This window comes from Cherax quadricarinatus, chromosome 16, assembly GCF_038502225.1.
Source record: "Cherax quadricarinatus isolate ZL_2023a chromosome 16, ASM3850222v1, whole genome shotgun sequence".
Taxonomy (NCBI): Eukaryota; Metazoa; Arthropoda; class Malacostraca; order Decapoda; family Parastacidae; genus Cherax; species Cherax quadricarinatus.
This window is the reverse complement of record NC_091307.1, coordinates 11,229,149-11,250,203: the sequence shown is the minus strand read 5'-3', so window position 1 is coordinate 11,250,203 and position 21,055 is coordinate 11,229,149. Positions and strand designations below refer to the sequence as shown.

The 21,055-nt window shown below is 39.5% G+C and overlaps 2 protein-coding genes across 5 annotated transcripts in view; one reads left to right on the top strand and one right to left on the bottom strand.

The window, feature by feature from the left end:
• Positions 1–3,256, top strand: part of bys (Bystin) — a 52,562-nt gene extending 49,306 nt beyond the window's left edge. For all 3 annotated transcript variants that reach the window (XM_053776846.2, XM_070085407.1, XM_053776847.2), the window contains one exon: positions 3,033–3,256. In XM_053776846.2, the coding sequence (XP_053632821.1) occupies positions 3,033–3,092 (60 nt within the window). In that variant the 3' untranslated portion in view covers positions 3,093–3,256. The remainder of the gene's footprint in view (positions 1–3,032) is intronic.
• Positions 3,257–13,249: 9,993 nt separating this feature from the next.
• The window catches only part of LOC128688840 (CAAX prenyl protease 1 homolog), a 69,301-nt gene continuing 61,495 nt past the window's right edge, over positions 13,250–21,055 (bottom strand). For both annotated transcript variants that reach the window (XM_053776833.2, XM_053776832.2), the window contains exon 8: positions 13,250–16,489. In XM_053776833.2, coding sequence (XP_053632808.1) covers positions 16,262–16,489 — 228 coding nt within the window. In that variant the 3' untranslated portion in view covers positions 13,250–16,261. The remainder of the gene's footprint in view (positions 16,490–21,055) is intronic.

The window sequence follows — 21,055 nt, the reverse complement described above, 5'->3', positions numbered from 1 at the left end:
TCGTATGGTATTTATTGTTGTATTCTAGTTTTCTTGGTCTCATTTTATAGAATGGAAGACATATTACAGAAATTGAGATGATTTTGACTGGTTTTACAAAGAAAGGTGCCTTGAAATTGAGCTCAAAGTAGCAGAAATGTTCGATTTTTACCAAACTTCAAAAGTAAACAAATCGTGCCAAGCGTGCAATACACGTCAACTGGCGAGTCTAATATTCTTTCACAAGTGCACCAATAATATTTATACCATTTTTTACACTAATGCAGTAGTCTGCATAACAGTAAATCTTATATTTTTTTGTGAAAATAAAAATTCAAAGTGGAAAGCAAAAGAATATAAGAGGGGACTTGAGACATGACTAATGACTAGAGGAAATGTCATTTTAGTGCCAGGAATGTCTTTCTTGTTTATTCTGGACCCTATTCCGAAATTGGCATCTTTTGAAATTTGTGTGAAATTGGCAAAATTGCTAAATTCTGACCACTGTACTGGATAGTTGAATTTCATAAATGAGTGGTTTCTTGCATCCATTCGATAGAAAAAATGGAGTTCTAGCGAAATATTCATGTTTTTTGTCGACTAGTACAGTGAAATTGGCCGAAAATGGGGCTCAAAGTGGGCAAAATCGCCGATGCGTAAACATCGCCGAGACCGCTAACTTTGCAAGAGCATAATTCCGTAAGTTTTCTATATTTCAAATTTCTTTATGAACTTAATTGGTGTCTTTATGATCGGGAAAAGATTCTCTATCTTTTCATAAGAGAAAATAATTTTTTTTTTTTTTTAAATTTGGCCGACCCTGAGAACGAGTTTCGGAGAGGGCCTGTCGACCCTCAAAGGGTTAAGTAGACCTGGCAACGGCGGGAGTACGAAAGGTGAGCTTCATTACAATTAAGGCAAGATGGAGGTTGACTGCAAGATGTATTAGAATGGTCGTCGGCACCACAGACTGGGCATTCGGCCATAGATCTGCAATATTTCGCTGGGTGACCAAAACGCCAGCAATTTCTACATTGTTGCAGTGTAGGTATCACCTTTCGAACTTGTAACCAATGTCCCGCGACATATACAGAGGACGGGAGTTCTCGGCTGTCAAAAGTTAAACGAGCCACATTGCAAGGGTAACGTCTCCGCCCCCGGGCAGGAAGGACATAAGTGTCTACTTTGAGGATTGGGAGATCCTGGAGTTCCAGCTGTTCAAAAATGTCATTGCCAAATGACTGGAAATTCTGTTGGACTATGGTATGGGGCAGAATGACAGTACCACTACAAGAATTGAGAGAAAGATGTTTTTCAATAGTGATAGGAGTAGTATCGATATTCGAAAGGAAAGATCATGAGCTTGGGTAGCATTCTGGACAGTGACGATGCGCATACCGCTCTTGAGAGCATGAAATGAAATATCTCTACCAACATGACGCAGGGGAGCTTTGCCAATACTATGGTCAGAAAGGTAGGCAGAAGAAGTCGGTCTTAAAGTAAAGAATTTAGTCCATTGTGTGGTCCGAAACCGAGCGTGGAGAGGGAGTGCTTGACGTGTCGGTCTTTTCCGAGTAGAATGGGAAGGTAACGAAGGAGCATCATCAGGAGATTGACGTTGGCGTTTAGGAGTAGGACCGGAGTTGGTCCGGCGTGAAATGGGCGGGCGATTCGAAAATTGCCATACCGTAGAGGGAGAAGCCGGAAGCATAGTCAAAGGAGAGCGGAGTTCAGACAAATCGAAGGAGTCAGTCGAAGCCCCGGTACCTGAAGCGGGTGAGGAAACAGCACCAGCAAGAGGTACAAGGGCATCAGGAGTGTCCGAAGAGTGATCTAAACACAAGGCAGGGTCAGAATGGGGTGCGGTATCAAGAAGGGGCCCGGGGGTAGTGGGTTCATGGACTAGGGCTGCCATGGTTAGGTTACTCCTTTGCATTTTGTTTTTAAGAAAAAAAAAGAAAGAAAATAAAAATAAAAAAAAGAATAAAAAAAGGGGGGAGCGGGGAGGAATAGTTCCCAGGAGGAATGAAAGGGCCGGAAATCTCCCTCCGCGCCCAAGAGGACCTCAACACCACTAGTAGCGCAGATGCAGCATGGAACCCGTGCCATACCTTACCCTTCATGCCAGTAAACCAGCAATCTGGGATAGCAACCTCACATCTGCCGAGCTACCTCGGTGGACAAAAGAGAGGGCGGCCGGATATCCGCCACAAAGCATACCTCCTTCGGCCACCACCCCCGGAATCCGAAAGGTGGCTTCCAGAGATACACCCGTCGCCCGAAAGACACCCAAAGCTACTCCGGGATACCGGAGAGGGATCGGGACATCCCCAGGCAATCCAGATTCCACGGCAAACTACGCCACCGCCAAGAACCTCAATGGAATGGGATGGACCCCGGTGTCCTTTCCCCTACCTAGGAACTAGCGCGCTTGTGGGAGAAATCCCAAAGGCCAAAAAGAGGAAGGGCAAAAGGGAGGGGTGGGGAGGAGGAGGAGGAATGGAAAAAGGGGAGGGGAGAATGGGGGGTAATTAGGTTCGGTCTGAGGAAGAAGACCGACAGGGCTAATTCCTCAGACCAAGAGCCTCTTCACCACGCCAAGGAGCCCCCCTTGAAGAGGTGTAAAGTCTGTAAATGTTGGGAAATGCTTGGTAAGAAAATGGATGTTGGACATAACATGAATGGTATTCAGAAAAAAGTGCAAACCCCCACATGGGTCATACAGCACAACATTAATGGTAGAAAGCTGGGGCATCACACTCGATAGTTTTTACACAAAATTGCACTGTGTGATGCCACTTTATACGAGTACACCCTGCCTGCAGCACTGTATGAGCTTTTTGGGTTTAGTGCTTCATTTGACTATTCTTTATAGAAGTTGCGCACTGTGTGGCAGTTCGATTTGTTCCTCTGTATGACTTGAGCAAAATATTAATGGCTCCCTTTACTTTAGATTGTCTTTGTATTAACTATATTTACTGACACTCCTAACCATTTTCTACAAATTGTGAATTTATTATTGCATAATTACTAAGCCAAATAAAAATTTTCAGATAAGAAGAGAACTCATGAACTCCAAGTCCAGAGGTGAAGATAAGATGGTTGTCAACTAATACTGTTGACCGAGGAGGAAGCACAATTAACTTTTGTATTTGTGGCTGCAAAGAATGTCAGTTTACCTGACTTGCATAGTCATTCATGGTTATTAGAGAATTTACGAGATTTTTAAAGTTCATGAATTTATATTTAAATAAATTTACAATTAAATATGTTTTAACATTAGTTTTATTTTATGTTGATGTGCTGTATGACCCTTACAGGCATAATGCTTAGATTATATTATTTATGGCAGTTTGTATATAGCTGTTTTAATAGGAATTAAAAGTATTTCTTTCAAAACATTTACCTAAAAACCACAGTGGTACCCCGAGTTTTGAAATTAATCCGTTCCAGGAGCTAGTTCTGAAGTCGAAACATTTGAAACACGAAGCAGTATTTCCCATGAGAAATAATGTAAATCCAGTTAATTCATTCCTGCTGTCAGGAGGCATGCCAAAATAGTACTTCAATATGACACTAATCAACTCTGTGGCTTATTTATTCATCACAGTTCATCTAATATGACATAAACAATATAAATAACAAAAATCTGAAATACACTCTAGAATGAATGAAATATGTAGTACGTCATTACGTGTGTGGTGGCGGGGGAGGACTCAGTCGCGGGCATTCTTGCTCCACTCTTTCCTCCTTCTGATGTGAAAACAGATTCTGTTATGCTAACTGAATTAGATCACTATCATAAGAAAACCATAATGTAGAAATGAAATGGTGTACATACACAATTTAAATACCTTGCAGAAGATAGGCTTTAAACTCCACAACTTGTGCCTGTGCTGGCATGCAGGAACACATTAAAAGAGTGTGTTATTAGTCATGAAGATGCCATATTAATAAGAATAATAATCACTCTGAGGCGCATTAAATGTCGTATAAAACGTTAATATGGACATTTTGCTTAGTCCATCTATATTTTTTCTAAACTATATAATAAACACACTACGTAACATAAATTAACATAAATGTGAGATGTTTTTTCTAGTCAACTTGACGAAGTGAACAAAAACCATTCATGTCCAGGCTGGTATCAACAACTGGTTTGTTTACAAAACTCGCAAACATGGGGGGTTACATACCTACCACACTTTGATACCTACCTACCTTACTATTAACCTTGCACCCTATATTAAGGTTAAGTAATGAGTGTACTGTATATGCATTTTATCGCTCTAGGGCATTTTAAATGCCTAGTATATAATGTAATGTTCACTCAGGAAACAAAGCCAGACTGACTGACGATGCCTGCATGGGGAGGCACGCAGGCGGACAGGTCTGGTATGCAGTTTGAAACACAGGGCACATTCAATACTCGGGACAAAATTGGTGCGAAAAAAAACAGTTGAAACTTGAAGCATTCGATAGTCGATGCATTCAAAACTCGGGGTTCCACTATATATTATTATGGGGAGCACTAAACCCATAAGGATTATACAGCGCTTGGGGGTGGATGTAAGGTATTCAGCTTTAATTCAGGGAATTATAGCATAGATTCAATTCCCTAGATCAAGAGCCCCTCACCAGCATCAAGGAATCAGTCATATTTCTAAAAAATGCACACCTTTGCATCTATTTAAGACTGGAAAAATTGCTGGTCTAGTAGAAGAAAGACTGCATTCTGTTAGTCAGCTTAAGGGTTAACAAGAACCAAAAATCCCTTATATTTTTCACCTGCACTCATGGGAATAAAATTATATTGTGAGCTAAAATTGTAAGGGTTGTACAATATCAATTAAGCACTAAACTGTAAGGATTATACAATGCCTCAGCGCTGTACAGCCCTTGTGGCTTAGCACTTCTTTTTGATTATAATAATAATAATATACAAGGCCTGGAGGTTACCTTGTGTGTGTGTGTGCACAGACATAACATCTCTTCTGATCCCATCTCTTCTTGCCTGTAGCAGGAAGTGCAGTTAGGAAGTCTATACCTTTACCTTTGATGAGTGGCGAGTTTTTCTATTCCGAGTCTGGCTTTGAACCAGGCTCGTCTGGTCAACAAAGCTGTAGCTTCTGGTGGCCTGTTGATCCACATATCCATTACAGCCTGGTTGATCTGGCACCTGGTGAAGATACTTGTCAAGTTTCCTCTTGAAGACTTCTACACTTGGCCCAGCAGTGTTTCTGGTAACTTCTGGCAAGATATTGAATAGTCTGGGGCCAGAGAAATACATCACAGCCACAGTTGTCCTTCCACTGGCATAACCATGATTGCGGGGTGAAAGCAACATGTTTACCATCGTATCCTGGAAATATCTAAACTGTCGTATCTGCGAGCCTCTGGCAAGACAGGGATAGTGTAAATGATGGTGAAAGTGTTTCTTTTTTTGGGTCACCCTGCCTTGGTGGGAGGTGGCCAGTTAAAAAATAATTGCTTCAGGTTTATCAAAATATATAACAAAGGCACAATACCGTAACTGTAACAATACACAAATAACCTGCACTTAGGAGGAGCTTACGACGTTTCAATCTGACTTGGACCATTTACAAAGTCACATTAACAGAAAGGAGAGGAGGAGGGAGTATATATAGGCCAGCAGACAGGGATGGGACAAGAGAGACCACAGTCATCCTATTGACTGGTATTCTGCTAAAACTGCCTAACCTATGTCTAACTTTCACAGTCGCTATCTGGTTGAATCCTCCCTTATACACTACTATCCCTGTATGAATCTTAGTCCTGGCTTTGTCTCTGTAGATGCCTTCCTCTCCCATTACATTGTAAAATGCTCCAAACTTCAGAACACCCATGGCTTAACCTGACTCTTGTTTTTTACCTTTTCCCCCTTTCCTCTTTCTCCTTTGGATTTTTTCTTCTGCCTTGGGTATTTGGTCCTTTATTATTCCCCCCCCCCCCTCTGTGTTCTTGTTCCTACCCTTTGTGGACCCCTTGCTCCCTTGCAGTGCTCCTCTTTCTTAGTCTTTGACTCCACTGCTACTACCTCTACCACTACTTCACATCTTCCTCTACTACCTCTTTTGTCCCGTCCCTGTCTGCTGGCCTATATATACTCCCTCCTCTTCTCCTTTCTGTTAATGTGACTTTGTAAATGGTCCAAATCGAACCGAAATGTTGTCATAAGCTCCTCTCTCCTACGCGAGGGTTATTTGTGCATCAAAATATACAGTGGACCCTCGACCAATGATTTTAATCCGTTCCAGAGAGCTTGTCCTTAGCTGAATTTATTGTTAGCTGAATTAATTTTCCCCATAAGAAATAATGGAAATCCAATTAATCTGGTCCAGACAGCCAAAAGTATTAGAATTTTTTTTTTATGTGAAATATACATTTCCCTACAAAGAAAACAATGAGACATGCATAATACATAATTTATTTTTATTAACACACTGGCCGATTCCCACCAAGGCAGGGTGGCCCGAAAAAGAAAAACTTTCACCATCATTCACTCCATCACTGTCTTGCCAGAAGGGTGCTCTACACTACAGTTTTTAAACTGCAACATTAACACCCCTCCTTCAGAGTGCAGGCACTGTACTTCCCATCTCCAGGACTCAAGTCCGGCCTGCCGGTTTCCCTGAACCCCTTCATAAATGTTGCTTTGCTCACACTCCAACAGCACGTCAAGTATTAAAAACCATTCGTCTCCATTCACTCCTATCAAACACGCTCACGCATGCCTGCTGGAAGTCCAAGCCCCTCGCACACAAAACCTCCTTTACCCCCTCCCTCCAACCTTTCCTAGGCCGACCCCTACCCTGCCTTCCTTCCACTACAGACTGATACACTCTTGAAGTCATTCTGTCTCGCTCCATTCTCTCTACATGTCCGAACCACCTCAACAACCCTTCCTCAGCCCTCTGGACAACAGTTTTGGTAATCCCGCACCTCCTCCTAACTTCCAAACTACGAATTCTCTGCATTATATTCACACCACACATTGCCCTCAGACATGACATCTCCACTGCCTCCAGCCTTCTCCTCGCTGCAACATTCATCACCCATGCTTCACACCCATATGAGAGCGTTGGTAAAACTATACTCTCATACATTCCCCTCTTTGCCTCCAAGGACAAAGTTCTTTGTCTCCACAGACTCCTAAGTGCACCACTCACCCTTTTCCCCTCATCAATTCTATGATTCACCTCATCCTTCATAGACCCATCCGCTGACACGTCCACTCCCAAATATCTGAATACATTCACCTCCTCCATACTCTCTCCCTCCAATCTGATATCCAATCTTTCATCACCTAATATTTTTGTTATCCTCATAACCTTCCTCTTTCCTGTATTCACTTTTAATTTTCTTCTTTTGCAAACCCTACCAAATTCATCCACCAATCTCTGCAACTTCTCTTCAGAATCTCCCAAGAGCACAGTGTCATCAGCAAAGAGCAACTGTGACAACTCCCACTTTATGTGTGATTCTTTATCTTATAACTCCACGCCTCTTGCCAAGACCCTAACATTTACTTCTCTTACAACCCCATCCATAAATATATTAAACAACCACGGTGACATCACACATCCCTGTCTAAGGCCTACTTTTACTGGGAAATAATTTCCCTCTTTCCTACATACTCTAACTTGAGCCTCACTATCCTCGTAAAAACTCTTCACTGCTTTCATGGCTTAGCGCTTCTTTTTGATTATAATAATAATAATAATTCACTGCTTTCAGTAACCTACCTCCTACACCATACACCTGCAACATCTGCCACATTGCCCCCCTATCCACCCTGTCATACGCCTTTTCCAAATCCATAAATGCCACAAAGACCTCTTTAGCCTTATCTAAATACTGTTCACTTATATGTTTCACTGTAAACACCTGGTCCACACACCCCCTACCTTTCCTAAAGCCTCCTTGTTCATCTGCTATCCTATTCTCTGTCTTACTCTTAATTCTTTCAATAATAACTCTACCATACACTTTACCAGGTATACTCAACAGACTTATCCCCCTATAATTTTTGCACTCTCTTTTGTCCCCTTTGCCTTTATACAAAGGAACTATGCATGCTCTCTGCCAATCCCTAGGTACCTTACCCTCTTCTATACATATATTAAATAATTGCACCAACCACTCCAAAACTATATCCCCACCTGCTTTTAACATTTCTATCTTTATCCCATCAATCCCGGCTGCCTTACCCCCTTTCATTTTATCTACTGCCTCACGAACTTCCCCCACACTCACAACTGGCTCTTCCTCACTCCTACAAGATGTTATTCCTCCTTGCCCTATACACAAAATCACAGCTTCCCTATCTTCATCAACATTTAACAGTTCCTCAAAATATTCCCCCCATCTTCCCAATACCTCTAACTCTCCATTTAATAACTCTCCTCTCCTATTTTTAACTGACAAATCCATTTGTTCTCTAGGCTTCCTTAACTTGTTAATCTCACTCCAAAACTTTTTCTTATTTTCAACAAAATTTGTTAATATCTCACCCACTCTCTCATTTGCTCTTTTTACATTGCTTCACCACTCTCTTAACCTCTCTCTTTTTCTCCATATACTCTTCCCTCCTTGCATCACTTCTACTTTGTAAAAACTTCTCATATGCTAACTTTTTCTCCCTTACTACTCTCTTTACATCATCATTCCACCAATCGCTCCTCTTCCTTCCCGCACCCACTTTCCTGTAACCACAAACTTCTGCTGAACACACTAACACTACATTTTTAAACCTACCCCATACCTCTTCGACCCCATTGCCTATGCTCTCATTAGCCCATCTATCCTCCAATAGCTATTTATATCTTTCCCTAACTGCCTCCTCTTTTAGTTTATAAACCTTCACCTCTCTCTTCCCTGATGCTTCTATTCTCCTTGTATCCCATCTACCTTTTACTCTCAGTGTAGCTACAACTAGAAAGTGATCTGATATATCTGTGGCCCCTCTATAAACATGTACATCCTGAAGTCTACTCAACAGTCTTTTATCTACCAATACATAATCCAACAAACTACTGTCATTTCGCCCTACATCATATCTTGTATACTTATTTATCCTCTTTTTCTTAAAATACGTATTACCTATAACTAAACCCCTTTCTATACAAAGTTCAATCAAAGGGCTCCCATTATCATTTACACCTGGCACCCCAAACTTACCTACCACACCCTCTCTAAAAGTTTCTCCCACTTTAGCATTCAGGTCCCCTACCACAATTACTCTCTCACTTGGTTCAAAGGCTCCTATACATTCACTTAACATCTCCCAAATAAATATTAAAATGGCACTTACCTTTATTGAAGAGTATTGATGAGATGAACCAACCCCAGAAATGGATGGTTGTGGGTCACTGGGGATTTTCAGCAATATTTCTGGCATCCTAAGGGTTACTGTATGCTCAAAACCAGTCATCATTGGTTCCATAATTGTTGTTGGAGCCATCACTAGGGAATAATACTCGTTCAGTTAACTAGGAATGAGGTCTTTGTGTTCATGTGGCATGGTGAATAAGGTGTACTAAATATGGCATTCCCACAATGCACTGCAGGGGAACCCCCCAGTTTTTTATATATGTATACTGCACACACTGACTGTACAGACCCATTCTCTCATGTAGGCCTTTGAAGAGTTTCGAGAGTTTCTCTACTCTCTGGGCCCGACCATGGGCCAGGCTCGTCTGGTGCTTGCCTGGTCAACCAGGCTGTTGCAGATGGAGGCCTGCTGCCCCACATATCCATCACAGCCTGGTTGATCCGGCACCTGATAAAGATACTTGTCCAGTTTCCTCTCGAAGACTTTTACACTTGTTCCAGCCGTGTTTCTGATATCTTCTGGTAAGATGTTGAATAGTCTGGGACCCTGCATGTTGATAGTGTTCCTTTATTGTCCCCACTGCACCCCTGCTCCTCACTGGGTTTATTTTACACCTCCTCCCAAATCTCTCACTCCAGTATGCTGTTATGGCAGTGTGCAAATTTGGGACTAGGCCTTCGAGTACTTTCCAGGTATATTTTATCATGTATCTCTCTCTCTCCTCTGTTCCAATCAGTGCATGTTTAAGACTTGAAGGTGTTCCCAGTAGTTTAGGTGCTTTACTGGCTCAATGTGAGCCGTAAACGATCTTTGTATTTGTTCCAGCTCTGATATTTCTCCTACTTTGAATGGGGCCGTCAGCACTGAGTAATATTCTAAGTGAGGGAGCACTAGTGATTTGAATAGCGTCACCATCAGCATTATTTCCCTTGTTTAGAAAGTTCTCAGTACCCACCCTGTCATCTTCTTGGCTGTCATGATCTTGGTCTTGTTATGGTCTTTAAAAGAAAGGTCATTCTTTCCATCCCTAAGCAGCTGGAATTTATCACCATTGAATGACATGTTCTCCACTGCCCACTGGAAAACCCTGCTTATGTCTTCCTGTAAATTTTCAATGTCATCTACCATAGTGATTTTCATGCTTATTTTAGCATCATCTGCAAATGATGATACAAGTGTGCTGGGTGTTTTTATGTATGTCTGCTGTGAGGATGAGAAACAGTAGAGGTGCCAGGACAATGCCTTGGGGCACTGAGCTTTTGACCGCACTGATGCTGGATTTTGCCCTGTTCACTACGATTTGTGCTGTGTGTGTTAGGAACCCAAAAATCCATCTGCCTACCTTCCCCGTAATGCCCACAGGCCTCATTTTATGCGCTATCACTCCATGATCACATTTGTCAAACACCTTTGCAAAATCTGTGTAAATCACATCTGCATTTTGGTCATCTTCCAATGCCTCCATAATTCTGTCATAATGGCTCAGCAGCTGTGACAGGCATAATCATCCCGCTCTAAAATCATGCTGGTTCAGGTTATGCTGGTCCATAAAATTTGTAATCTGCCGTTTCATCACTCTTTCAAATATTTTTATGATGCGAGAAGTTAGGGCTACTGGTCTGTAATTTTTAGCTAGTTCTCTACTACCTCCCTTATGCAAAGGAGCTATGTCTGCACTCTTTAAGGCCTCCGGTATTTCACCTAGATCTAAGCTTTTTTCTCCAAAGAATGCTGAGTGCTCGTGCTAATGGTACTTTACACTTCTTAATAAATAGAGCATTCCATGAATCTGCTCCAGGTGCTGAGTGACAGGGCATGTTGTCCATTTCTTTTTCAAAATCTATGGGATTTGTACTAATGTCAGTTAGTTGGTCTGCATGGCCTTCTTCTGGAGTGCCTACCATGCCTCCACACCAAATTTGAGGCCAGCTAGAATTTATGGATAGAATTATGCAAGGGACCCTGGTGTCAATAATGCAAATCTGTGACAGACACTGAAAGCGTTAACTAGTGATATATTCCTTATAAATGTCTCAAACACAAAATGAACCTAAATTATGCAGAATTCTCTCATTATTCATAGTTTGTAGCTTTGCAGACCTTTAGGAAAATGAGCCCACAGTGAATTTGTACAGACGACTGTATACTATATAATTATATGAATGTTTCTATGGTGGGACCTTGGAATAGTTGCATGTACCAAATACTCTTTTCTCTTGACCCTCATTTGGTCCACTTTGCACTTTTATGCTCTGTGTAGCCCACTGATACTCATCTCTGTTCAGAAACTATGGGGGCCCTTTTTGCAATGTTACACATATTTACTATTTCTCTCCAACAGTCCTGGGCATTCTGTTAAAACTGCAATTATTCAGAGTGAATGGACCTTCCTGGCCATTTTCATTTCCTAGTGGTTCTGTCATGCAGCAATATTTGTGTGTCATACTCTGGTATTTCAGCCATGGCCTAGTTCACCAGTGGGCTGCCTTGGCTTTGTTCTGACTCAAACACTTCCATGGATTCTTTCTTCCTACTACTCGCAAGGTTTGGTCACAGACTGGGCCATGGGGGTGTTGACCCCCAAAACCCTTTTCAGGTATACCCAACATGATGACTTGCTGCCTTCTGAATGTTCCTGGGACAGCATCCTCACTTTAATACTCTTTTTTTTTTTTTTCCAACAAATCAGCCATTTCCCACTGAGGCAGGGTGACCCAAAAAGAAAGAAAATCCCCAAAAAATACTTTCATCATTCAACACTTTCACCTCACTCATACATAATCAGTCTTTGCAGAGGCACTCAGATACTACAGTTTAGAAGTCCCTCCAAGGAGTCAATATCCCAAACCCCTCCTTTAAAGTGTAGGCACTGTACTTCCCATTTCCAGGACTCAAGTCCAGCTAACTGGTTTCCCTAAATCCCTTCACTAAATATTACCCTGCTCACACTCCAAACAGCTTGTCCAGTCCCAAAAACCATTTGTCTCCATTCACTCCTAACAAGCTCTCACACGCTTGCTGGAAGTCCAAGCCCCTCGCCAAGTTAGCCAATGGTGAATCAGCCAATTTTGTAATGTCACTATGGCCTTTTCTTGGACATGTTGCACTGTTTCTTCATGCCTTACTTCATGAGCAATTTAGGTTCCAGATTTTTTATAATTTATATTTTTATTGACCTTAAGATGAGGGGATGCTACTCTAATTTCTCATGAAAAAATAATTGTGCTATGGCCAAGAATATCCAATAATAAAATAGGTGAAAAATAGACTATTCTTTTATACTGTAGTACAGTACTACATACATAAAAATCTATCAGTTTTATATCATATAAGTGTGTGAAGCATTATTGAAGTGATCCCTGCATACTGAATAAGAAATAGCATTAAAAAGTTACCAAAAGTCATCAGTACAACAGTGTGCATGCACATGTTGGGGGAAGAACCAGATTAGAATTTAGTAAGAAGTACAATGCCTTCCACTTTAAACATCAAATGGGGAAATTTTAATTTTAGTTTGGAGGGATATGTTGTGTATCTTTATACATATATGCTTCTAAACTGTCGTTTTCTGAGCACCTCTGCAAAAACAGTGATAATGTGTGAGTGTGGTGAAAGTGTTGAATGATGAAAGTATTTTCTTTTTGGGGATTTTCTTTCTTTTTTGGGTCACCCTGCCTCGGTGGGAGACGGCCAATTTGTTGAAAAAAAAAAAATCACTAAACCACATTACATTATCTGTTTTCTTATTGACAGTACCTAGGGAGAAAGTAATGGTGCTTATGTTTCACTCTTTGAGATACTTTGCCTCATGACCAGGTCTCAGACAAAATCTCAAACTGGAAAGGAAACATTACATAAATAAGAATATGAAATATATGGAGAGAAATGATAGAAATGGCAGAAAAACTTTTAAAGTCAGCACTATCACATTTTACTGGAAATTGCCTTTTAATGACATAGATGTGTACAATACTGAACTTTGCATATTCATAACACTATGGTTGTAGAAAAGATTATGTCTAAACTACAATATGATCATATAGTTCAGTACTACCTATCTTCCAAGGAAAAAAGTGCACTTTTAAACAAATGAAAGATACAAAATGAAGTATCATCATTTAGTAAATGCTGTTGGTCTAAAACTGTCATAACTGACTAGTCTATGTATTTTTTCTGGTGCATTTTTGAGAACACTGTTTTTTTTTTTCTTTAACATGCCAGCCGTTTCCCACCGAGGCAGGATGACCCAAAAAAGAAACATTTTCACCATCATTCACGCAATCATTGCAAAGACAGTGATTATATGTGAATAATGGTGAAAGTGTTTCTTTCTCTTTAGATCACCCTGCCTCGATGGGAGACAGCCGGCGTGTTAAAAATAATAATAATAATAATAATAAAAATATGTACATTATGTCAGGTTAACATAAATTACCAAATTTTAATAGTAACCAAACAAAAATGGGGAAATCTGATTATAATATGCTACGTATATGCATATAACAGTATCCAGGAAAAAGCTCTGATAAAATGCTTGATGAAGGAGAATGTTACAGAACAACTATCTTCATTTGTGAATCTTGCTTTATGCACGTTATGAGGATAATTTGGGTGATGAGGGGAGTTACTACACAAGGTGGGAATTTCAAATCTTCAGTGAGGGAGCATGACACTGTTCTTGGACATTTCTAAATTAGTTGAAATATGTCCAGCTTAACTGGTTTTACTCAAATTCTAATTGCACTGCATATGTTAAAACAGCCAATTGTTATAATCTACAAAAAAAAAAAAAGCACAGTATCTTCACCTAAAATTAATTTAACTTGAAAATGAAAGGTAATTTGTAAAATAAATTTCACCGTTTTACAAGTTTTTAAATTTCAGCACTAAGAATTTTAACATACCAATCATTTTTAAGAACCCTTTTCAAGCATATTTTTTATTCTACATAGAAAAATAACTGAACAATATCATAAGGTGACATGTAGTGAGAAAGACACTACAGTTGCAGTGTACTTTTTATCACAACATTTCATCCAGGACTGGATTTTATCGATTTTATGAAGTATAGGACAGCATTTGCTGGCACATAAAGCCCCCCCCCCCCAAAAAAAAAAAATGTCTTAGAAAATTACCCCTTGCCTTACATGCTCAAGGTCAGAAACAAAGGTAGGCTTTGCATTACTGGCAAATGGTGGTTTCAGTGTTGCAGTACTGGTAAACTGAACTTCAAACAACCCTTTTACAAAACTTTCCCAGATTACTCTAGAGTGATTAGTAACTATTATAAACGGCCGACGTGTTAAAAAAAAAAAAAAAAAAGTAGTCATGTTTGCTTTGGTGGTTGGTGGTGGTGAAGCGGACAACAAACAGGCTACACAAGCAGGAGCTTGTTGGAGTAAGACCAATTCAGTCCATAAAACCATTTAACTTTTCTTCTTTTCCTATCAACAAACCGGTCGTATCCCACCGAAGCAGGGTGGCCCAAAAAGAAAAATGAAAGTTTTTCTTTTTAACTTTAGTAATATATACAGGAGAAGGGGTTACTTACAGTGGAATATTTGTTTCAATGAGAGGGGCATGAAGTAGCATACAACACAATATCTATATGTTTTAGGACAAATATGATTATTGATTTACTGTTGTGATACTTCAATATCCTCACCTTTAAACAATAAAAATAGCTTCATTTTAAGACAAAAATATTTTTTCCCTATTTCCTCAAGTTTTGTGAATTTAATAAAAACTCCTTAAGTTATAGTATGTTTGTCCTAATGTTTTTTGATCGCACTAACCATATCCCACAGAGGCAGGGTGACCTAAAAAAAAATGAAAGTCTCTCTCTTACAACATGCATGGCTTGTACCAAAATGTTTTAACTAAAAATCTGATCTTGACAGCATCACAGTTTGTGCCACCATATTTGTTTACTCCAGTACTGATGGGACCTAGTGTTAGTCATGATTGCTTACCAACTTACTAGGCCAAGCAAGCACTGCAATTTTTCCCCCAGAAAATGCCTGCCAAAACTGAGGTGTACCTTGTATGCTTGCAAGTCTTACAGCCCGGAAAATACAGTATTCGATTAAAGTCGAGTCCTGGATGAAGCATAATGCAGGTTTCAAAACAAAAATAATCTTACAAAATTTAAAACAACCAAAAGACTTGTATATTGTGTTGCATCTGTAAAAGATGTATAAAGCACCCATACAAAACTATAATATTCAAAGTTTTTTTTAACACACTGGCTGTCTCCCACCAAGGCAGGGTGGCCCAAAAAAATAAGAAAATTTTTTTCTTTTTACATTTAGCAATATACACAGGAGTAGGGGTTACTAGCCTCTTGCTCCTGTCATTTTAGTTGCCTCTTATGACATCCATGGCTTACGAAGGAAGGATTTTTTTTCCCACTTCTTTTATTCTAAAAAAATAAAGTATGCAATGACTGAACAAATATTTATCAAATCAACCTTAAGCTAGGATAGTAGCAAAATAATAAATGTTCCCTAGCTGTCAGTTAAATATACACTCCCAGGGATTTAGAATGTTGTACACATAATGAAATTACCTGAATTCACTCCTCAGTGTCACGTTTTTCTGCTAAATTGATTTGAAGGAGCATTCTAAAATTTACTTAATATTCGACCTATACAGTATACTGTGATAACTTTTATACAATATACAACAAACTTACTTGTGGAACTGAAGATAACATTTTAACTCCAAAATATACAAATCACAACACTAGTAGAAAATTCCACAAGAGTAACTTGGCTGCAGCACGAGTCACGAACACATCACACGTACACACTTCATTAGTCAGGCTCCTGAATAATGTGCCCATACCACATTTTCCTTGCTTTTTTGTAAGGAATATTGTATTAGGTCACAATACCAATAAACTGGCAACCTAAGACATTCTTCTAATTAATCTTCCTTTTCCTTCTCTTCTAAGGCCCTTATTCTCTCTAGTATTGGTGGATGTGAGTGATGCCAAGCAGAGTACAGTGGGTCATACACTGGAAATCCTAAATTGTCTTCATTAAGCTTTATCAAAGCAGATTTCAGATTCACTGAGTGGCCTAATTTCTTGGCAAAACTATCTGCTTGAAACTCATTGTAGCGGCTAAACATCGTCAAAAGGAACTGCAAAATCTGAAGGGAAAAAAAAACACATTGATAAATCTTAAATCTTCATTTAATTTAACCTTTTCAGGGTCGAGACCCCTGATCTCAAACTTGCTCTCAGAGTCAAAGAATTAAAAAAAAAAAAATTATTTTATCTTATGAAATGATACAGATTTTTTTTTCTGAAGATAATGAAATCAAAAGTACGAAATTTGATGGAAAACTTACAGAATTATGCTCTCACAAAGTTAGCAGTCTCGGCAATACTTACACGCCGGCGACCTCACCCATTTTGCACCCTATTTTTGGCCAATTCCTTTGTTCCAGTCGACCAAACTCATAGCTATTTCATTAGTATTCCTTCTATTCTATTGACTGAGTACAAGAAACCACCCACTTACCTATTTCAACTATTCTAAAAAGTAATCAGAAATCAGTAATTTGGCCAATTTCACACAAAATTAAAAAATTGCCAATTTAAAAATAGGGTTCAGAATAAACAATACAGACATTCTTGGTACTAAAAAATCTTTTCCTCTGTTCCTCAGTCATGTCTCCATTTTGAATTTTTATTCACACAAAAAAATAGAAAAATTTACTGTTATGCAGAGTACTACATTATTGTAATAATTGTATAAATAATGTCAGTGCATTCCTAAATGTGTATTAGACTGGTAAGCTGGACATGTATTGGACAAATGATGTCGTGTACTCTGGAATATTGGCAAAAATCGAACATTTCTGCTACTTTGAGCTCAATTTCGAGCTACTTTCAGTCCTGAAACTAATCAAAATCATATCTTTCTGTAAGATATCTTCAAGTCTATCAAATGAGACCAAGAATCCAAGAAAACAACCATAAAAACCATATGAAAATACACCGCAAAGTCACTGTTTTAAATAAAAAACAATGTCACAGTTGTTTTCTTCATTATACACTGCATGCTGCAGGATTTTTGTTTATATGGTGCATACTTACCACACAGACCTATTCTCTCATATTTAGGCCCAAATTTACTGCTTACAGTTTATCTGAGGGAGCTGAGCTCATGGCATTGTACTACGAGACCAACACCGGCTTCAAAGCCATTATATAATGGGACTAACACCAAAAGGGTAAATGACTAAAAAATATTTTAACTTTTCTCTTGTTTAACCAAAAATAGTCAACATGTCTTCCTGTATTTCCAAGAATTGAAAGAAATGCAGTATTAAGGAAATGGCATCAAACATCATTTAATACTTTTTTTTTTTTAACAAGTCGTCTCATACCTAGGCAGGGTGACCTAAAAAGAAGAAATGTAAAGTTTTTTTTTGGTAACAAATCGGCCATCTCCCACCAAAGTAAGGTGACCTAAATATAAGTACAAAAGTTTTTCTTTTTTTTACATTTAGTAATCTATACACAAGGGATCACTAGACTCTTGTTCCTGGCACTTTAGTCGCCTCTTACAGCACCCATGGCTTACGGAGCAAGGATTCTTTCCTACTTCCTCATGGAGAATACTCTAATTAACTTACATAAATTTATCCAAATACAGTGGTACCTTGTGTTATGAACTTAATTCGTTCCAGAAGGCTATTCGAGTGCCGATACCAAACGAATTTGTTCCCATAAGGAATAATGTAAATTAGATTAGTCCGTTTCAGACCCCCAAAAATACTTGCAAAAGCACTTGCATAAATACACTTACATAACTGTTCGAGTTGGGAGTTGTTCGAAACTCGAGGTACTGCTGTATTAATCTTTTCACGTTACCACTCACAGAAAAGGGTGTTAACACATTTTCCCTACTGAGAAAGCCGTTTATATCCATCTATGACTGACATGGACTGCAAACCATAACTAAGAAATTATGCTAAAAGTTTCAAGAAAAGTGTACTGTATTTATAATTAAAACCAAGCTTTCTTACGTTGTAGAGATATTTCAAGGAAGTTAATGCCCATGTATAAAAAAATTACAATATAAAAAGCATTGTTACCCCAAAACAGTTTTAATAAGGTAATGTATATCACTAAGCACCATACCAATTGTATAAATATTTTACTATACATGTATTATTGTTAGGTAGTAGGTTGGTAGACAGCAACCGCCCAGGGAGGTACTACCGTCCTGCCAAGTGAGTGTAAAACGGAAACCTGTAATTGTTTTACATGATGGTAGGATTGCTAGTGTCTTTTTTCTGTCTCAAACATACATGATTTCAGGTACATCTTGCTACTTCTACTTACACTTAGGTCACACTACACATGCATGTACAAGCATATACAGTGGTCCCTCAATAATCGTCCATAATCCGTTCCTGGAAGTGGGACTATTATCGAAATGGACGATTTTCGAATCAATTTTCCCCATAAGAAATAATGTAAATCCAATTAATTCGTTCCAGACACCCAGAAGTATCAACAACAATTTTTTTTTTACCTAAAAGATAGATTTACATGCACAAAAGAATGAACATTCAACATGACAGTTACCTTTATTGAAGGCTGTTGTTGATGAATGGAAGACAGGGAGGAGGAGAGAGGGAAGAGAGGTTATTTGGAAGGGGAATCCCCCTCCATAAGGACTCTAGGGCACTAATAAAATGTATAAATGAACATTGGGAATAGGAGTAGTTGATGAGTGGAACGGTCTGCCTAGTAGGGTGATCGAAGCTAATACATTGGGTAGTTTCAAATTTAGGTTGGATAAATACACGAGAGAGAGCGGTTGGATTTGAGTCGGACTTGCACCTGAGCTTATTGCTTGGGTAGCATTTGTTCTGTTAGTGGGTTGGATTTGTGAAGGACCGGCCTAGTATGGGCCAACAGGCTTATTGCAGTGTTCCTCCTTTCCAATGTTCTAAAAGCTATGGCTTGGGTAATTTCAAATTTAGGTTGGATAAATACATGAGTGAAAGGGGTTGGATTTGAGTCGGACTTGCACCTGAGTTTATTGCTTGGGTAGCATTTGTTCTATTAGTGGGTTGGATTTGTGAAGGACCGGCCTAGTATGGGCCAGCAGGCCTGTTCCAGTGTTCCTACTTTCTTAAGTTCTTATTTAACATCACACTTACCAGTAGGGTGATCGAGGCTAGGACCTTGGGTAGCTTTAAGAGGAGATTGGACAAATATACGAGTTGGAAGAGCTGAGTTTGATTTGTGTCATTGAGTACGGGAGTAAATTCTTGGGTAGCTTTGGGTGGAGGTCATTTTGATAAGGACCTGCCTTGTATGGGCCAGTAGACCTGCAGTGTTCTTCCATTATGTTCTCATTGGCTATTTGTTGTGTGAAGGAGGGATGGCAAGTTTATTGTTGAATATGACACTAATATCAACTCTATGGCTTATTTATCTATCATAATTCAACTAATATGACATAATAAACAATATTAATAACATAGAAACATGGAATATACTCTAGAATGAATAAAATAAGTCATTACGTATGTCACGAGAGGTGTTGTGTTGTGTTGTTGTTGGGTATATAAGGGCCACTGAGTGTAAGCTGTCCATAATGGTGGTAAAGCAGCAGCTGAGGCGGCGGTGGTTTTTGTAGCCCTATATAACTCCAACAACATTGGAGAAGTTGGTAGAATCGCTGAATCACTAAAGAAGGAACCCTCTACCACCATCACTACTACCTTCTACCACCATCACTACCACCAAAGAAAACTTGTAGTGCCAGCCCTTTGGTAAAGAATGTGAGAAACACATAATTTATGAAAAATTTTGTAGAAAAATACAAAGATGGTGGTGGTAGAGTGGAAGCAGTTGTGATAGTGGTTGATGAACATAAGAAAGGAGGATCACTGCAGCAGGCCTGTTGGCCCATGCTCGGCAGGTCCTTTACAATTCATCCCACTAATGAAACATTTTCCCAACCCAGTCCTCAATGCTACCCAACTCTATCCACTCATTTTGGACTTGCAAATAAGTGGATAGAGTTATCAGAGCTTATTTCTTGGGCAGCATTGAGGACTGGGTTGGGAAAATGTTTCGTTTGTGGGATGAATTGTAAAGGACCTGCCGAGCATGGGTCAACAGGCCTGCTGCAGTGATCCTCCTTACTTATGTTCATCAACCACTATCACAACTGCTTCCACTCTACCACCACCATCTTTGTATTTTTCTACAAACTTTTTTATAAATTGTGTTTTTCTCACATTCTTTACCAAAGGGCTGGCACTAGAAGCTTTATTTGGAGCCATGGTAGCTTATTTAGCACTTGCAAGCACTAAAATCAATGGAATATTATGAAATATTTCATAGGAGCATGTGAGGGGACCGTCACTGGTAAACAATGGCACACTGGCTGGGAAGGAAAGGCCGAGGCGGCTCAGAGCATGAGTACGCGTCCGGGACGAAGGACTATTAGGACTATTAGCGAGTTACCGGACCATTTGCGAGCCAATATTTTGACGAAAAAACAGGACTATTTCCGAAATGGACGACTTTCAGGCCGGACGATTATTGAGGGACCACTGTATATACACACCCCTCTGGATTTTCTGCTGTTTTCTTTCTAGTTCTTGTTCTTGTTTATTTCCTCTTATTTCCATGGGGAAGTGGAACAGAATTCTTCCTCCGTAAGCCATGCGTGTTGTAAG